The following is a 20,045-nucleotide window of genomic DNA, read 5'->3' as shown; positions in this document are numbered from 1 at the left end:
CGAAGCGGTGCCGCAGAAGCTATAAGCTAAACGATTCTTTAATTAATAATGTTATTTTACCATCAGAGGCTGGTGCTGGCAGATACTTGTATTGAGGGGTTGAAAATATTTGAGCGGTTGAAAATATTTGAGCGACTGTGTCAACTGAAATGAAGGTAATTGAGTTAAGGCGGAATACGGGTTAAACCACACAGATGTTAAATTTTCGACATCATCCCACTTCAGTTAGGGTTTTTTTTCTCTTCTGTCGTATTGTTTTTAAAAATCTGACCGATGGCCGCTCGCTTGAAACGGCGTTTACTTTTCACGGTAAGATCGATTTGAATTTTGTTTGGAATCAAACTTAAGTGAGAGTTAAAGGCAGACTCCCAACATCCCGGCGCTGGCTGGTTGCTCTGGAAAAATGTGCCGGACATCAGCTCGGTCCAAGCTTCCTCCACTCGCCCAGCCCAGCCCAGCAGGAAAGCGCCGACTCGGCGGTGATGCGGGTTGTTGTCCGCGCTGCTCCTCGGGGATGTGAAGTGCTGCCGCCGCCGCCATTTCCTATGGCGGTGCGGCCGTCCTTCGCCGTCCTGCCGGCGGACATTGACAGCTCCGGCGCAACGATATTCCCTGGGTGGCGGTTGTTCCCCGGGGTGAGGGGAATTGCCGCGGGTCGGCGGGAGGTGCTCGATCTGTTCAGGGTGGTGCGGGGCCGGTCGGAGGCGCGCGGCCGGTGCTCGGTCGGTCGGAGGCGCGCGGCCGGTGCTCGGTCGGTCGGAGGCGCGCGGCCGGTGCTCGGTCGGTCGGAGGCGCGCGGCCGGTGCTCGGTCGGTCGGAGGCGCGCGGCCGGTGCTCGGTCGGTCGGAGGCGCGCGGCCGGTGCTCGGTCGGTCGGGGGCGCGCGGCCGGTGGTCGGTCGATTGGGGGCGCGCGGTCGGTCGGTTGGCGGGGTTTGATGGCGGGCCAAGTTTTGAGCGCGGATCTTTTCTTCCAGCCGCCCGAGAAGATGTGAAGTGCCCTTGATCATTTCTTACTCTGGTGCAGAATATCCAGCCGTGAATAATGTGCGCTTCAACCAATATCCACCTGGTTGTGTAAGGGACTTGTGCAATATCCAAATATGCGGACTGGCCAAGATTCGGCGGGGTAACAGCATCCTGCCTGTCAATGGGTGGGCTCAAAGCAATATTCCTCGTATTTCACCGAGATTAAGTGGGCCCCAAAATGTGCGGCTGGAGGTCAATGTTTTTCAAATTTCCTGTGAATATATATTTTATAAACTATCAAAGTATATAGCATAGGATTACACATTTACACACACAAAGACAAAAGAACACATAAGATTGTTTTCCTTACACTGGCCAAGAAATTTGTCTCGGGCGGTGGCGCTAAACGGCGGTATGGGATCGGCTGCCCGTTATACGCAGCGTCTGATATTCAGTTCCATTGACTGCAGTGGAACTGAATATCAGGCGTTTGTGTATAAGGGGCGGCCGATCCGATACCACCCGTTTGGCTCCACCGCCCCCCCAGACGAATTTCTAAAATGTGTTGAGATAGCTTCAAAACAACGTGACACAGGCGTACCTGCCAACTCTAGAATTCCCTCCATAAACCTCTCTACCTCTACTCCTTTAAGACGCTCCTTAAAACATACCTCTTTGACCAAACTTTTGGTCATCTGCCTTAATTTCTCCTTTTGTGGCTCAGTGTCAAATTTGTTTGTGATAACACTCCAGTGAAGCACCTTGGTACATTTTACTACGTTAAAGGCGCTATATAAATACAAGTTGTTGTGATGTGGGAGGAGGAATAAGTCATGATGTGAAATAGTTTTGCAAAAATAAAATTACTAAATAATGTTTTTTCAAACTATAATATTTTTGTCAGAAAATTTCAGTAAAATCTGGTGAACTTGTGTAGAGATTTTACTTTAATTCAGTAACACATACCTCATTCCAACTAAGTTGTTATAATGTACTTGTGACTTGTAATGGTGTATGTTTAGACATAAAATATTTTCAAAATAAAATGATGGTTCAATAAACATTTCATTGCTGCAAGCTGCTTGACCCATTGTATCTTTCTATTCGTCAGATAGTGTTTACACCAGAGGTTTTCAAGGTTTTTATGTGATGGAAACATTAGCACTCGACTGAGGATCCCCTGTCCTAACTGTGAAAGACAATGTTAGATACCCAAAGGTAAACAGTGTTATTGCAGAAAATGTATGTGTTAGTACACAACAACATAAATAATGTCAACATAATAGACTTCTCTTGACAGACAGAGGAAATCTTATGACCTTGTAGATGACCTGGGTTCGCTTTCCAAAACCCCCTTGAACTGGGGACTCAAATTTGGAAACCTGTGGTTACACAAATGAGCGAATTATATTAGGGTTCCTCCTCCACTTTTGCCATTTGTCGAATTGAGGAAGGGCACTGGCTGTTTTGTTACAAAGTTTGAATGTTTTGGTAGACATAAGTGTATAAAGCAAATGGAGCGTATTGAGACACACAAAAGCAGGTTATCATTCTATACAGCTCAAGCCTCATGATATGCTGCAGACGAGCCTGATTAAATCATGCTGAATGTAAGGGATAATTTTACAAAGTCATGGATGGAACATCATAGGTTGAATATGGGCAATTATGCCAGGAATGCACAAATGAAAAATTTACCTCAACATCTATAAGGCAGAGGCTTATGTGTCTTTGTAGGAAATAATCTAAGATGCGTGAAAATGTGCTACAATACTGTATAATATTTCTGCAACTATTTGCATTTTGATGGTAAACTTGCACATTATCATTTCTGTCAGAATTTTACTAATACAATGTGCTACCAGCAGCACAGTATAATTTTTTATACTTGAAAATTCAGAGTTTCCCCAGAACGTTTTCAGAATGGATACATTGCAGTACAAGTGCTGATTGTTCAGCGTGACTCCTGGTTACTGGACTAATAATGCAGAGAATATGGCCGGAATTGTCCCCTAAAAAAAGGGTGGGTTTGGAGTGTGGGGACAGTTAAAGTGTTAAAAATGGGATTCCTGACCTGATCCCGCACACTTCCGGTTTTGCCAGAGGCAAGATGGGGGACGGGCGACCAACCCGCTCCCAGGGGGCGTTACCTCAATTTAAATATTGTAATGAGGCTGGAAGCATCTTTTTCCCCATCCATTTTGTGTTTAACTGCCTGGATGGGTTTCACACAATTCCTGAAACCCGGCAGTTTAAACAGGCGGGGACTGCTGCATCCAGGAAGTAAGTGGCTTTATACCTACCTCCTGGATCCAGGGTCCCTGCTTAGCCCACCCCCCATGATCGGGTTCCCGCCCGCCTCGGAGGACCCCAGCCCGCCTCCCTTGAGAAAATTCCAGCCTGTGAGTTTAAATCCCACCATGGCAGGTTCAGAATTTGAATTCAGTTTAAAAAGTCTGGAAATAAAAAGCTGGCATCAGTAAAAGTAACCATGAAGCTGTCAAATAGTCATTAAAAAAAAACAACTGATTCACTAATTTCCCTTAGGGAAGGAAACTTGCCGTCCATACCCAGTCTGGCCTATATGTGACTCCAGTCCCACATCAAGTTGGTTGAATTGTAATTGCCCTGTGAAGTGGTCTAGCAAGCCACTCCATTGTCTTAAACTGATCACGGAATGCAGAAGTTCAAGAAGGTAGTCCTTTGCTTTCTCAGGGCAACTAGTGATGGGCAATAAATGCCAGCCTTGCCAGCGGCGCCCACATCTCGAGAATGAAAAAAATAATAATACTGCACATACAGCCCATTGGGTAAACTCAAATTACCAGACATTTTGAGCCGACCCTGATAACTCATTCTGGAATTTGAGAAGTACTGGCTTGCTTTGTTCCATTGTTCTGTTTGTGTGTTTTTTATCACAAAAGCAACCTCTATTCATTTAAACAAGGCTGCATATTCGCTTAACCATTGCCCTACACCTTCAGACGCTCTGTAAAGATACATACACAGATCATGGTGTTTACCAACAAATGTTACAACAATATGTAGAAGTTCAAGGACTTGCAGAAGCACTAATATTAGGATGAGGCAAATACCAACGAATCTTGATCACATGTTACACACAAAGCACAATGGCTGTATCCTAGACTCCATTGACCAGTTGGTTATCTCGATAAAGCTCACAGAATGCCCTTCAGTGAATTACCAAAAATCACTTGGCATGATTTGAACGAGAACGACTTGACATCTTGAAAGATGAATATTTTAAAATGGAGTGATGCAGCCTTAACATGGTCACATCATACAAAGCTCTTCCCTACTTATGGAGACATCGTACCTTTGAAAAAGCGACAACAATATTAATATGATTCAAGGCAACAAATTTCTTTTAACATTCAATCAAATGATCGTAATTTTGGCCGGAATTTTCCAGGGGGTCAGCGGGTGGGATCGGTGGCGGGTCGGGTGGGAAATTAGATTCTTTTGACAGCGGGTCGTGAACCCCGTCATCCTGCCGCAACGTGCCTTTCCCAATGGCGCGTCTGTGATCTCGGATTGGACCCGACCCGCAGAGGCGGGCGACCCAATTATTGGCTTGTTGACAGACCCTTAATAATGGTTTTAACCTTACCTTTTAACTTTAACTGCTTGCCCACGGGGTCCATGCTGGTCGTGGACCACGTCTGTAAACCTGAGGCAGGAGTTGATTTGTCATTGAATCAGTTGATTAGTTGACAGCTTGAAATGTACTATAAAAGCTCCCACCTCACAGCTGTTTACTTTCCAAGCGCAGAAGCTGTTACTTACACCATTTGGAACACAGATTGAGCTTTATGCAGGCTGTAAGTGTTTGGAGCAAACTCTATCCAGTGTCACCTCGTTGGAACAACCTATCTCACCATAGACATATTGCTTCTGTCATCTCAACTTCACCTGCCATCTATTCCATCAGCATAGGTACCATTTATGCTGTTTCACCTTGGTCCTCAGAATCTGACCACGATCAGCCCTAACACCAGCAGCACCAGGCACACCAGCAACACCAACCTTCTCTGCAATCACCTGATGCTGCACAAGAGAGAGGGCATCAGCACCCAACCACATTGCTGCCAGGGATGGCTTCACCATGGCCAGATTTACTTCACTTGACACTGTACACCCTGGCTGCCACATGATGCGCCAGGTTGGCACCACACCTACACCATAAAGCATCCTACAATGTCCAAGCCATTCCTTTCACACTCATCACCATTGCAGGGGGTACCGTTATGTCTCACTAAGCCACTTCCAAAGGTGCACACAAATCTGTCCAAGAATGCAAAGTGTTGAAAATAAAGGTTTCAGGGCTAGATTTTCAGTATAGACAGTTTTGGGGCGCTAACCTTAGCGCCCGCCCGAAGTTAGCGCCCGCCCCAAAGTAGCGCCCCGTTGCCGGAAATTCAGTGGCTTCGCCCTAAGAGATTGGTGGAGCGCTAAAAGAGGCGTTCCACTCCTATCTTTAGGTGCTAAGCCGGCGGTCCAGAGGGATAGCGCCCAGGCGGGGCGCAGCGCGGGTGCGGTCATTTTTGGACTGACAGCAGACCCCGTGGCGCCGACCAGCTCTTAAAGGGGGAAGGGACGAATTGGTCTGCTGCCACGCCCTGCACACTGCAGCCTTGCAAAGAGGCCTCAACACTGCTGCTCCGCCCCAGGGAGTCATGGCAACGCCAGAGAAGGCCCGTCAGTGTGCCCTGCGCTTCTCAGAGGGTGATCTGGACATAATGGTCACAGCTCTGGAGGTGAGGCGCAAGATCTTGTTCCCAGAGAGTGGGAGGAATCCAACCCACCACAACTACACCAAAGCCTGGAAGCAGATCGCCCAGAGGGTGACGTTCACCGGCGATGCCCCCAGGACCCACAAACAATGTCGTAAAAAATACAACGATCTGACCAGGATTGTGAAGGTGAGTAGCCTTTCCAGTCTCCTCCTCATTCTTGCATGTACACCTGACATGATGGGCAAAGGGAGCTGAAAGTCCTATTGGCCAGCCCTCAGCCAGCAGCATTGGGACAGTCATGAGCATCACATGGCCATTCGGCACTCTGCACTTTGTCCAAGCTATTCCACCATGGGAGGCAGTGCACACTACATCAGGGCTTCACTCTGTCCACGCTATTCCACCATGGGAGGCAGTGCACACTACATCAGGGCTTCACTCTGTCCACGCTATTCCACCATGGGAGGCAGTGCACACTACATCAGGGCTTCACTCTGTCCACGCTATTCCACCATGGGAGGCAGTGCACACTACATCAGGGCTTCACTCTGTCCACGCTATTCCACCATGGGAGGCAGTGCACACTACATCAGGGCTTCACTCTGTCCAAGCTATTCCACCATGGGAGGCAGTGCACACTACATCAGGGCTTCACTCTGTCCACGCTATTCCACCATGGGAGGCAGTGCACACTACATCAAGGCTTCACTCTGTCCAAGCTATTCCACCATGGGAGGCAGTGCACACTACATCAGGGCTTCACTGCGTACTTACAGCCCGTCCTTTCTCTTGCAGGCTAAAGTAGCGTTTAATCGCCAGGCGCGTGCCAGGGGTGGCCGCGCCAAGCTGCAGAAGCTCACTTGGCTGGAGGAGCGCGTGTGTGTGCTCATGGGAGCCCGTGTGATTGTCCCCACAGCGTGCGGAGTATCCGACCCTCCACTGCCCGGCAATGGTAAGGACCTCGCCTTTTGGCCCTCTCGCGTCGCACTGGCCCATCCGAGCTACCTCCTTTGCCACTGTCCCACCAATGCGCTGAATGCCACCAGTCCTAACTCCCTCGCTGACGCCGTCTCCTCACTCTGAAGCTACTCTTGTGCATTCCTGCTTTCAGCTGGTGACGACCAGGACCCTGAAGCTGCCAGTGACAGCACCTCCGACCAGGAGGAGGAGGAGGAGCAAGCCGGACCTTCGGGGGAACAGTCACGTCCCGCAGGAGAGGAGGAAATGCTTGACACCTCCTCACTGGACGAGTGCCTGGAGGAACTGTCGCAGGGCAATGCAGCTTCTGGGACCAGTGGCGTCCAGCCACCCAGGAGCCGTGCGCGTGGCTCGCGGCCTTCCCCCCAAAGGGGGGAAGGATCAGAGGGGAGTGCTGCTGATCGGCACACTCGCCGCCACCAACGCGGCAAGGGTCCCCTAGTTCGGCCACCTCCTCCCCAGCGGGAGAGTCGCGACTCCAGTCCGGACACCTTCACCTCGGAGGAGGTGCGGAAGCTGGATAAGATGGCCGAGGATTCGGACCGGCGCCACACGGAGCTCATGAGCGTGGTGGGGCGCATGCCTGAGGCCATCGAGTCGCTGGCGACCAGTGTGCGCGAGTTCGGGGCAGCAACTGCCGCGAGTGGCCGCATGCTGACTGATGCCGTCAAGACCCTGGCGGCTGTGATGCGCGCGCACACCAGGACCACAGGGGCACTCACTGCTGCCACACGCGCTGTCTCAGGCAGGCATCGCCAGGGCAGCCGCCGCGCTGGACCATCCCAGCAAGCCGCCCCTCGGCTGATTGTTGCGGATCCTGCAGTGCGGGCCCGGCTGAGTGCCACAGCACCAGCCAGCGCATCCCAGACGCCAGCTGGCCCACATTGCGCCATCCGGCGCCGCCATTCCCCCACTGGGGCGTCAAGGGCAAGCGGCTGCAGCTGATGGTGGCCAGGCTCAGGTGCGCCACTCAGCAGACGGCCCCTCGAGGCCCAAACGCCGTGTAGGCCGCCCCCCAGCGGCATCTGGCGGAAGGGCATCTGAGCCTCAGGCGCCTTCCCCCAGCCTCGCAGCAGCCACTGGGCAGAGCTTGCGAAGGAGCAGCAGGCCGGGCAGGGGAGGCAAAAGGCTGGGCAAGGTCTCGCCCTCGCGGGCCACTCAGTAGAGGGTGTGGGCAGCTTTCCTTTTATATGGCGGTGGCCATCTTTATTTTGCCCATGGTTGTGTTGTTGGAGGGCTTATTTTTTGCGTTAGGCCGACGTTGAGGCCCGGTTTGAAGAAAGGTGGAGTGACTCCTCCCCAGTTTGTGGGAGTGAGTCGTTTGTTGGGCTTTTTGTGGGGCCCGTTTATTGTTTTTGGGGATTCATGTGGGAAGGGCTTTTCATTTTTGTGTATTAAAAAATTATCTTTATTCATGCAGTCTCCATGGTTGTTCTTCTTAGTGTTTGTTGGTTTCGCCGGCTGAGGGCTTGCGGAGCGGCTGCATTCATCTTCCCTCATGGCCCCTGGCCATTCCCTGACAGGGGGCTTAGAAGTACCGTGTAATAAGGTGGCGTCGTGCGGCCCTTGGCCCTGGTCGCTCCCTCCTGGGAACGTACTCCTGCTCCTCCTCCTCCTCCTCCTCATGCTCCTCCTGCTCCTCCTCCTGAGGTGCTGGTCCAACGTCAGGTGGCAGTGCCTGAGTCCTGCGGATAGCCAGGTTGTGTAGCATGCAGCAAACCACCACAAATTGGGAGACCCGGTCCGGCGAATACTGGAGAGCTCCTCCGGAGCGATCAAGGCAGCGGAACCGCTGCTTGAGGACCCCAATAGTTAGCTCGATGATGTTGCGGGTGGTTTGATGGCTCTCGTTGTAGGCCTCTTCAGCAGCGGTCCTGGGCGCGCGGAGCGGGGTCATGAGCCAGGTGCACAAAGGATAGCCTTTGTCCCCGAGTAGCCATCCTCTTGGGGGAGGCTGTGCCTGGAACATGTCATGCACAGTACTCTGCCGCAGGATAAAGGCATCGTGGCTGCTGCCTGGGAAGCTGGCATTGACTGCCATGATGCGCTGCTTGTGGTCACAGACCAGCTGCACATTCAGAGAATGGTAGCCCTTCCTGTTGCGATACTGCTCGCCATGCTCCAGAGGGGTCCGCAAAGCCACATGCGTACAGTCAATGGCGCCCTGCACCAAGGGGAATTCCCCGAGTCTGGAAAATCCCAATGCGCGCTGATGCTGGCTCTCCAGGGCCATGGGGAAGGAGATGAATTGGCTTCTCCTTCTGAACAGTGCTTCGGTCACCTGGCGGATGCAGCGATGCGCGCCGTACTGGGAGATGTTTGCTATGTCCCCAGCAGCGTATTGGAAGGAGCCGGTGGCATAGAAGTTCAATGCCACCGTCACCTTCACTTCCACCGACAGAGACGTCCTGCACCTGAGCTTTGGCCGCAGATCTCGGCGAAGCAGGTGGCAGATCTCTGCAATCACCTCCTTTCGGAATCGGAGCCTTTTAACACATCGCGCGGCACTCATGTTTAGGTAGGAGCGCTGCTGGCGGTATAGCCTGACTGGGTAAGGCCTACGTGGCCGACGCCTGTAGCCCCCTCTGCCTCTAGCCAGGGCTGCCCTTCTCACAGTGCGTCTGCGAGCCCTACGGACATGGAGCTGCAGCTCCGCGTTGGCACCCCATGCAACCCCCATCAAATCCTGGCAAACACTCTAATTTCCAAAAGGCCACTTGCAGCGCTCTGGCCTGAGTCCAAAAATACCTGGCTCTTGCTGCTTGAAACCAGTTAGCTATCCTCCTTGTTGTGTCTCCAGAAATGCGTTGCACAAGAGTGTTTTCTGAAAAAAGGCTGGCCTTTATACTGGAGAGCACGTCCCCTTTAATTTGCGCCCCCCGGGGCCCGCGCTGGTTGTGTTGCGTTCCTTTTTCCAAACGCTCCGGCCGCCAGCCGCACAATGGGGCGGTCCGACTGAAGTTTGGAATCGGGGCGCACAAAGGAAGTTGCACGAGGATGTGACGTCATTTTCTGCGCGCGCATCCGGGCGGGCGCTAAACTTTGCGCCGGCGCTAACGGGCAACTTAATTTGGGGCGGGGCGCAAACTGCGCTGCGCCCGGGCGCTACACGCATAGCGCCCGAAAATCACTTCTCTTAAGGCGCTAACTGCTGGCGCAAGCGACTGAAAATCTAGCCCTCAGTGTTTGACAGCACATTAACAAAAACTTGGTGTAAGTTGGTGTAAGGATGTACAGGAGTAGGGTAGAGAAGGCAGAGTGATGGGGATGTGATGAGAGGCACAGCAGGATGCAGTTGAGTGTGGCTTTGTACTAACGTTTCCTGATCTACTGAGATAATTGAAAGGTTTGCGCCACTGCACCCAGGTCCTCCTGACGACACCCCTGCTTGTGACCTCTGCAATGTGCAACCAGGCTGTCTTGGTTTCCTGGGGAGGTCGCTTCCGCCCATCGGAAAGGGAAGAGGACGTCCCTGCATGGTCTGACTCCCTCTATAAGCATATGGAGAGAGTCATGGGAGAACCAGAGTGCAGCCCTGCACCTCTGTACAGTGATTGTCAGTGTTTGCCGCACCTTGATGCTGTAGAACACGGACAGCACAAACGTCCAGAGGAAACCAGTTCAAGATGCGTCACAAATGACGTCACCAGACCTGCTCCATCTAATTGGGCAAGGAAACGCGCTGGGTGGGCTTAATAGGCCCCATTAAGGTAAGTTCTACAGCGGGGTGGAGCCAACAGTGGGGTTGCGACCCGCCACAGACACCGGCCACACCGGACCCGCCAAGGTAAGGAAAATTCCGGTCTTTGACTTTCCAAACAGTGCAGTGTTGATCAACTTGATCTTACAGTAAACATGACAAGAGCTATTTTAACTTTAATTACATTACACTTTTAAAAATTTACAACTGTGACAGGATGGAATTTCAACTTTAGCAGAGACAGGGAATACAAGAGAAATAGAAAAGAAAAACTGAAAATCAACTGGACCAGATTGTCCTTTACAATGGTAGGATGTGAGTTTGCATCCCATACAATGGGCAGGATTTTCATTGTGCCGTGGAGTCGGGATTGGAGGCGTGCGGGGGGGTTAAAATCCCGAAATCGGGGGTCCCGACACCATCCCGCCCCCAACCCGCCTCCATGCCAGTTTCACAGGAGGCGGGTACCCGCCCCGCACTGGGACCCGCCTACCCGAGGCGGGAAGGGATTAGTGCCAATTAACTGCCTGTTAACAGGCAGTTTTTAGCCTAATCCCTCTTTTGAAGGTTGAACTGTGGGATTCCCGACAGCTCCAAACTACGGCAAGTTTGCGAGGCAGGCCGTCGGGTTGAAGGACTTGGAGGGGTCGAGATGTCGGTGTTCAGGTGAGTGATGTGTGCATGAGTGCAAAGGTAAGTGTGTTTGGTGTGTCCAAAGTGATTAAAGAAGTGTAAATTACCTTTTCTTACCTTTACAGCCTTCCTTCCTTTAGGTCCCGGGAGTCCGTCATCTCACTGGCACAGAAAGCCGAATGGCTGCGAACTGTCAAAAGTGACAGCCTGCAGCTTTCTGTGCAGGAGGGATTTCTAACTGAGTCTGTGGAGAAGGACTCAGGTTAGAAGTAAGACTGTCAGTGTTTGACAGCTTCAAACAGCTGTGAAACACTGATATTTCATCTGTCAAAATCTCTTGACAGATGAAATTTCAGTCTGTGACGTCACCTGTTGCTGGGTGGCCCTTAATTGGCCTGCTGAGCCTGCATATCATTGACTTATTATGTAAGTAGAATATGGCTTATGTTTTGGCCATAATGGTACCAAGAAAGATGCATTTCCACTCCTGAATGAGTAATCTACGCACACATGGCTGATAATGCACCGTGCCAAGTCTGCTACTCCAAAGGCTGTGTCAGCTATGTCTGACTGAGCTGACGTTGCCCTGTAATTCGAGGTCAGCTTGTTTACATAATTTGACACTGCATCACGCATGACACCCGTAAGTACCACAACAATTGGGGGCAGAATATCAGATGCCAGCAGCAATGGAAGGGCAACTGGCTTTCCATTCATTGGCAACTATTTTTCTTGGGCTCCAGGCATGAAGTCTTATGTCCTCTTGTAGAATCTGACTGGTGAAGACCAAAAAAAAATGGGGACAACAAGTAAAGGGAGCTCCATATCAAGGGGGGGGGGCCATCCAGGATCAAAAATGTTTTAATTACCATCCACCTCCTCTGAAGCACCCATTCCAACTGGTCAATCTATGTGGAGGCTGCATAATTTAAATCACTTGTACAGGTAGACGATCCTTTATCCGCACTTCTGAAAACCGAAAGTTTTTTTGTGGAGCGTAAGTCGTGCGCACGACATAACCCGAGTGGCGCCAAACATGACCCGACGTGGCCGATGCTTTTCTGACCTGATTTGCGGGCCAGCTTAGCGTAGGAGTCAGCCGATATCCGGCTTTCCCACAACTGGTGGCAGCAGTCGAGCCCCAGACCCCCGCTAAGTCAAGGAATTCAGATACGGAGCAGGGGGAGCTGTAAACAGACTGGGAGCGGCAGCACAGAGAAGCAGGAAGGGGAATGAGACACGGAACAGTCGCAAGAGGTAGCCTGAACTTTTAAAATTTATATTAAATACAAATAATAATTACCAAATTAATTTAATGTTCAGAGTTTCCCAGTCTGAAATAATACCTTCTGAAATCCAAAAATTTCTGAAAACCGAAACACAGCTGGTCCCAAGGTTTTCGGATAAGGGATAGTCAACCTGTACCTCAAATTCCTAATGCAGCATCGGGGTGTGCTAGGCACAATGGCACAGAATAAGCTTCCATACCTGATCATACAGGAGCCAGTGGCACTATGCATCAGCTCAGTAAGGGCCAGGCATCACATTAACAGCCCACTGTGTTTCTGTTTAAAACAGTGTACAAACAGGTAGAGCACCAATTCTCAGTAATGAGGACAACTCTGAAATAACTGGTAAATATGGATCTTTAATAAGTATTCTTTTTCAATTGACTTTAGTGTGTAGCACTAAACTGAAGACACTGGCATTATAATACTGATGATTTATCTTGTAACAAAGACAAAGGAAGTATGTTTTCAAGTGTATTGAAGCAAACACATACACTATAAAAAACAACAAATTCAGGTGATTGGAATTTTACACATGAAAAACCGTATTAATTATACACTTGTGAGTTATGGGTCTTGCGTTACATATGAATAGAAACTTAAAATAAAAGAGTCAATGATCTTCTATCTATTTTAATTGAGATGCCAGTAAAAAACAGGAAACACATCCCAAATGTGAAATACTAATGCATTTTGTAACTTATGTTTTACTTCTCAGTAATCTGCTGAAAAATGTTTACACCATATTATTTCTCCTTGATGCTACTAGCAATGTTAGCACAAGCTAATTTTCTGCAGAGATACTATCTGCTCCGTATTAGAAACTATGACAAAACTCATGAAATTAATAAACAGCCTATACAATCCATATTGCACAGAATACAATTAAGAAATAAGATAAGGCATTAATTCCATATAAAGATTCAGATAATATTCATAAACCACTAAATCTTTGCTCATGTTATTTTGATGAATTATTACCTTGTAACTAAACCCCTAATTCCAGTTATTCTGCATGTAACATTATAAAACGATTCTAACATAGCACTGAAAACATGTGGAGTGATATTACCATATAAATATGATAAAGTACTGATGAAAGTCCTTTGCTATTTTCACAAAGGACACGCTAATTTGCTGAAATTGCACATTGTGATTTCAGCCTAAATGGTATTGTTTTTGTTTATTAAGCTATGCAGTTTGCTTAGAATGAGGTGCTGTAAATGTCAGCAGTCATTACAGTACACATAAGATAAGATCATTAAAAAGCAATGGCATAAATCTAAGTATACATGCATTTCTAACTTGACTTCTTTCTCTTTCATTGTGGGAAATATCACATTTTGTGTTGGAGTGATTAGCATCCAGTCAGCAACCTTCTGTTTCTGCCTTTATTTACCTAATTAAAAAGAAACACTATTAAGCTTCAACATATTAAGGCCATTTAAGAAGTGGGAAAAAGGTGTTAGTTACTGTAGAGAGGTAAATAATATCAATATTCTTCAATCATAGTGGGATATTATATAATTATAAAGAAAACAATGTGACAGGCATTAGGATTAGAATCTATAACAACTGTATGGCCTATTTTTCAATAGCATGAACATTTTTGATGCAATATCATAGGAGATTTTAAGGACTTATCTACTTAAACCAGACAGTTAAAGTATTATGGTACTAGGAGATTTTTCCAAAAATTAAAAATGATGATTAAGCTTTGATGGAAGACAGAAAACCAGCTTGTCGAGTATCTGTCTATTCAAGCAGTCTTACTTAGAATAGAATCATAGAATGGTTACAGCACAGAAGGAGGCCATTCAGCCCGTTGAACCCGTGCCGGCTCTCTGCAAGAGTCCCACTCCCCCGCCCTTTCTCCATAGCCCTGCAAAAATTTTTCCTTCAGGTACTTATCGAATTTCCTCTTGAAAGCCACGATTGAATCTGCCTCCAGCACCCTCTTGGGCAGTGAATTCCAGATCCTAACCACTTACTGTCTAAAAAACGTTTTCCTCATGTCGCCTTTGGTTCTTCTGCCTTAAATCTGTGTCCTCTGGTTCTCAACCCTTCCGCCAATGGGAACAGTTTCTCTCTATCAACTCTGTCTAGACCCCTCATGATTTTGAACACCTCTATCAAATCTCTTCTCAACCTTGTCTGCTCTAAGGAGAACAACCCCAGCTTCTCCAGTCTATCCACAAAACTGAAGTCCCTCATCCCTGGAACCATTCTTGTAAATCTTTTCTGCACTCTCTCTAAGACCTTCACACCCTTCCTAAAGTGCGGTGCCCAGAATTGGACACAATACTCCAGTTGAGGCTGGACCCAGTGTTTTATAAAAGTTCACCATAACTTCCTTGCTTTTGTACTCTATGCCTCTATTTACGAAGCCCAGGATCCCGTATGCTTTTTTAACCACTTTCTCAATCTGCCCTGCCACCTTCACCGATTTGTGCACATATACCCCCAGGTCTCTCTGTTCATGCAACCCCTTTAGAATTGTACCCTTTAGTTTATATTGCCTCTCCTCGTTCTTCCTACCAAAATGTATCACTTTGCACTTTTCTGCGTTAAATTTCATCTGCCACGTGTCTGCCCATGTTTATATAAGCAATATTCATACAATGGGCCATATAAAAACACCTTGTTAAGTCAAACAATTCCATAAAAGATCTGACTCTGAAAACTGTTCCTTAAACACATGTACAACAACAACTTGTATTTATATAGCACCTTTAACGTAGTAAAACATCCCAAGGTGCTGAGTAAGTAAATATGAACCTAGAAATATAGAATTAATTCAATCCTTCTCAATGTAATTGGATAAAAATAATAAAATTGGCAAACCTCAAGTGAGACTCTTCATAATAGTAAACAGGAGTAGCAGTTAATGGTGTATCAGTTTTTATATTTTTAAAAAGGACTCTCTGATTATGATGTTTGGACTATTCCAGTGGGGCCTTGCCAGATGAATCAAAGCAAGTTGACAGAATAACTGCAATATTTTGCAGTTCAAGTCCCACCTGAGCACATCAGCTAGGCTGACATTACAGTGCAGTACTGAGGGAGTGCTGCATTGTCTGAGGTGCTGCATTGTCTGAGGTGCTATCCTACAGATGGGACATTAAGGTGAGGTCCCAACGTGCCTCTGTTAAATCAGAACAGGGAGATCTCCTGGTGTCCTTGCCAACATTGCCAAAATTACCCCAAAACAAATTAACTCATTACTCGTTGCATTGCTGTCTGTGGGATCTTGCTATGCTCAAAATGTGTTTGCCTACGTAACAGTGACTGCAATTTCAAAGTAATTGATTTTATGTGAATCACTTTGGGATATTTCTGCAGGGAAGAAATTGAAAGGGTAAATTTTCTGACCTTGCAATTCCGATGCAGAGCCATAGGAGATTGACTAATATATTACTGAAAGTCTTGTATATGGCATGCAATTCTTGTCCACAAACCTTGCGCCCTGTAATACTTTTTGTGTCAACATTTATAATTGAAACTACTGATGTAACCCTTTGTAATGGAAATCTGTATGTAAACATATTAGAATGGCAATTTCATACATAAACAATTGCTTGTCACTATCTAGTTGCAGGCTCAGGCCACTCGGTATTCCTGTGGCAGGAGGTTCCTAACTGTGTGTCTAATTCCATCTGTCCTTTTTTCCTATTATGCAGATAAGCTTTCTTTTTCTGAAATTTACCTTGCTGCCGACTGGAAGGTGTCAGGGGCGCCCGATATTGTACCAGCCTGAATCCGGCGAGCTGCATCAGCACGTTTGGTGCCCTCAGTTCACCAGTTCCATTTTAAATAGGGCCCGGACCTCAAAATGACTTTGGGCTCATCACTGCTGGAACAGGTGCTCGGCTGACCAAAGGTTCAAATCGACCCCAATCTGTGTATTCGATTGTGTACGTAGATACACAAATATAACATTCTATAAATATTTTTCTATCAGCTTCTGTGCTGGTAAGAAGGTTTTGTTTATTTTGGTAAGAGTTTGAAAGCGGTGTGTCAGGAGGCAGGAAGTTGGGGCACGGTGCTCAAGTGGAAGATGATGTTTTCACGGGTCAAGATTTTGTTGGAATTTTTTATGTACGTGTGAGGTTGGACATCTGACAGACAGACAGGTGTAGATTGGGGAGAGATAAAATGAGGAAACAGGCTGCAGAGAGGTAGTGGTGGTGAAGGGATAAAGGTTGTTGGGATGAAGTGTGCAGTTGTAATGAGGAGAACAGTGAAGGAAAAGGTGTGGAGAAAAGTTTAAAAAATATATATAAGCTGGCATGGAGCCCTTGGGTTTTGGAATATGGAGTGTTTCACACAAACACAGGAAGCAGGATTTTTTTAAAAACAAAGCAGCACCTAAGGGAAAAAACACCAAGAGCAGGACTAATTGCAAGGGGCAGGAATAAATAGGCACTAGAGTTGTGAGGGGTGATAGGCGGGAAAGGGAATGGGTAAGGGCCAGGAAGGAATGGGTGTTTGGAGTGTGAGGGGTGGGAAGCAACGGGCACTCTTTGCAGGAGGATGAGTGGTAGGCATGCGGGAGAGGGATAAGGCGAGGTGTGGGAAGCCATGGGTGCTTGGGGTGGGAGGAGAGTGTGGGAGCTTTCAATTCTCCTCCCAGCCTCAGATTTAGGGAAAATCTTGTGTTTAAAAGCTTTGGTAGTATAAGTGACAGGACCTTTAAGAACATAAGAAATAGGAGCAGGAGTAGGCCATTCCTGATCTTCTGCCTCAATTCCATTCACCAGCCTTATCGCCTTATCCTTTGATGCCCTTACTAGTCAGAAATCTATCGACTTCTGTTTTGAATATACCCAAAGACTGAGCCTCCACAGCCCTCTGGGGTAGATAATTCCAATGATTCACCACCCTCTGGGTGAAGACATTTCTTCTCATCTCAGTCCTGAATGGCCTACCCTTTATCCTGAGGCTGTGGCCCCTGGTTCTAGACTCCCCAGCCAAGGGAAACATTCTCCCAGCATCCACCCTATCAAGCCCTGTAATAATTTTGTATGCTTCAATGAGATCCCCTCTCATTCTTCTGAATTCAAGAGAATATAGGCCTAGTTTACTCAACCTCTTCACATATGACAGTCCCGCCATCCCAGGAATCAATCTCGTGAACCTTCGTTGCACTCCCTCTATGGCAAGTATATCCTTCCTTAGGTAAGGAGACCAAAATTGTACACAGTATTCCAGGTGTGGTCTCACCAAGGCCCTATATAATTGGAATAAGACTTCTTTACTCCTGTGCTCAAATCCTCTTGTAATGAAGGCCAGCATACCATTTGCCTTCCTAATGGCTTGCTGCACCTGCACATTCACTTTCAGTGACTCATGTACAAGGATACCCAGGTCCCTTTGAGCATCTGCATTCCCCAATCTTTCACCATTTAGGGAATACTCTGCCTTTCTGTTTTTTCTACCAAAGTGGATAACTTCACATTTATCCACATTATAATCCATCTGCCATGTTCTCGCCCACTCACTGAGCCTGTCGAGATCTCCTTGAAGCCCCTTCACATCCTCTTTGCAACTGACACTGCCACCTAGCTTGGTGTCATCAGCAAATTTGGAAATGTTACATTTAGTCCCCTCATTCAAATCTTTGATATATATTGTGAATAGCTGGGGCCCAAGCGCCGATCCTTGCAGTACCCAACTAGTCACAGCCTGCCATCCTGAAAAAGACCCGTTTATCCCTACTCTTTGTTTTCTGTCTGTTAACCAATTCTCAATCCATGCTAGTATATTACCCCCAATTCCATGTGCCCTAATTTTGTTCACCAACCTTTTGTGTGGGACGTTATCAAAGGCCTTCTGAAAATCCAAATACACCACATCTACCTGTTCCCCTTTGTCTACTCCACTAGTTACATCCTCAAAGAACGCCAATAGGTTTGTCAAACAGGATTTCCCTTTCATAAATCCATGTTGACTCTGCCCAATCTTACTATTAGTTTCTAAGTGCCCAGTTATTGCATCCTTTATAATAGATTCCAGCACTTTCCCAACTACTGGTTGATTGGCTATGATAAATTAACCCTTAGTGTTAGGGGGATTAAATACGTGGGGATAGGGTGGGATATGTGTTGATGTAGGGGTTACGGGGATCGGGTGGGATATGTGTCGGTGCAGGCTCGATGGGCCGAAATGGCCTCTATCTGCACTGTGGGGTTTCTGTGATTCTGTGATACTGATGTGAGGCTAACAGGTCTGTAGTTCCCCGTTTTCTCTCCCTCCTTTCTTAAATAGCGGGGTTACATTTGCTATCCTCCAATCTGCAGGAACCGTTCCAGAATCTATAGAATTTTGGAAGATGACAACCAATGCGTCCACTATCCCAATGGCCACCTCTTTTCAAAACCCTAGGATGTAGGTCATCCGATCCTTGGGATTTGTCGACTTTTAGCCCCATTAATTTTGCTAGTACTGTTTTTTTACTAATAATAATTTCTTTAAGTTTCTCATTCTCGCCACACCCTTGGTTTTCTCGCATTTCTGGGAGGTTTTTTGTGTCTTCCTCCGTGAAGACAGAAACAAAATATTTATTTAATTTCTCGGCCATTTCCTCATTCCCCATTATAAATTCTCCTGTCTCTGACTGTAAAGGACCTAAACTTGTGGGGAAGCTTTTAAGGGAATCCCTCACTGTAGTTCAAAAGCCTATTCTTTGCTCCAACCAGGATGAGCTTTCGAAGTTCAGGATAGGGATTTCATAAAGGGCTTTCCTACGACTTTGGGGAAGTTCTGCTATTTAAAGTGGAAATACGCAGATGGTTTGGGAAAGCCCTTTATGGTATCCTGCCACCCCTCAGTTCAAAAATAATTTAAGGCCAATCACAGAATCACAGAAACCCCACAGTGCAGATAGAGGCCATTCCGGCCCATCGAGCCTGCACCGACACATATCCCACCCGATCCCCGTAACCCCGACACCAACACATATCCCACCCTATCCCTGTAACCCCACGTATTTAATCCCCCTAACACTAAGGGTCAATTTATCATAGCCAATCAACCTAACCCGCACACCTTTGGACTGTGGGAGGAAACCGGAGCACCCGGAGAAAACCCACGCAAACACGGGGAGAATGTGCAAACTCCACACAGACAGCCGCCCAAGGCCGGATTCGAACCCAGGTTTCTGGTGCTGTGAGGCAACAGTGCTAACCACTATGCCACCGTGCTGCCCGTTAAATCATTTAATGGTTAAGGCCAGGAGCTGACTTTTAAAATGCAGCAAAGGGGCCAGAGGTTAAATTGAACCAGTCGGCTGCAGGCATAGTGAGGAATGAGGCTCAGTCAGCGGGGCTTGGGAGCGCGAGGCTCGAGGAAAAGCCACAGAGTCAATAATTACAGACAAAAGTAGCATTCTCTTCATCGTTAAGCTTTTCGACCTCCAGGAGAAATATTCTTGGAAAGTTTAACTGGGGCAATATTTTAACCTATATAATTAGCAAAAATATCTGTTGTGGGAAAGTTATTGAATCTGTTATTCGGGACAGAGTGACTGAATACTTGAACAAAGAGAGAGCCAGCATGATATGTAAAGGGCAAGTCATATCTAATGAAGCTAGTTGAATTTTTTGAGGATGTAACTAAAGTGGTAGATAAGGGAGTGTCTGGATGTTATTTATATGGACTTCCAGAAGGCGTGCAATAAAGTTCAACACAATAGACTGCTAACAATAATGAGAGCGCATGGA

At 47.4% G+C, this 20,045-nt stretch overlaps 1 protein-coding gene across 2 annotated transcripts in view; it reads right to left on the bottom strand.

Annotated features, from left to right (window-relative positions):
- Positions 1-12,663: 12,663 nt before the first annotated feature.
- The window catches only part of sgca (sarcoglycan, alpha), a 70,726-nt gene continuing 63,344 nt past the window's right edge, over positions 12,664-20,045 (bottom strand). For both annotated transcript variants that reach the window (XM_085966319.1, XM_085966320.1), the window contains one exon: positions 12,664-13,723. In XM_085966319.1, the coding sequence (XP_085822445.1) occupies positions 13,716-13,723 (8 nt within the window). In that variant the 3' untranslated portion in view covers positions 12,664-13,715. The remainder of the gene's footprint in view (positions 13,724-20,045) is intronic.

Source organism: Somniosus microcephalus, chromosome 24, assembly GCF_052327205.1.
Source record: "Somniosus microcephalus isolate GS21.2 chromosome 24, FLI_Smic_1.0, whole genome shotgun sequence".
In the NCBI taxonomy this organism is placed as follows: Eukaryota; Metazoa; Chordata; class Chondrichthyes; order Squaliformes; family Somniosidae; genus Somniosus; species Somniosus microcephalus.
Note: the sequence above shows the minus strand (reverse complement) of the source record. Positions and strands in the feature narration are given on the sequence as shown.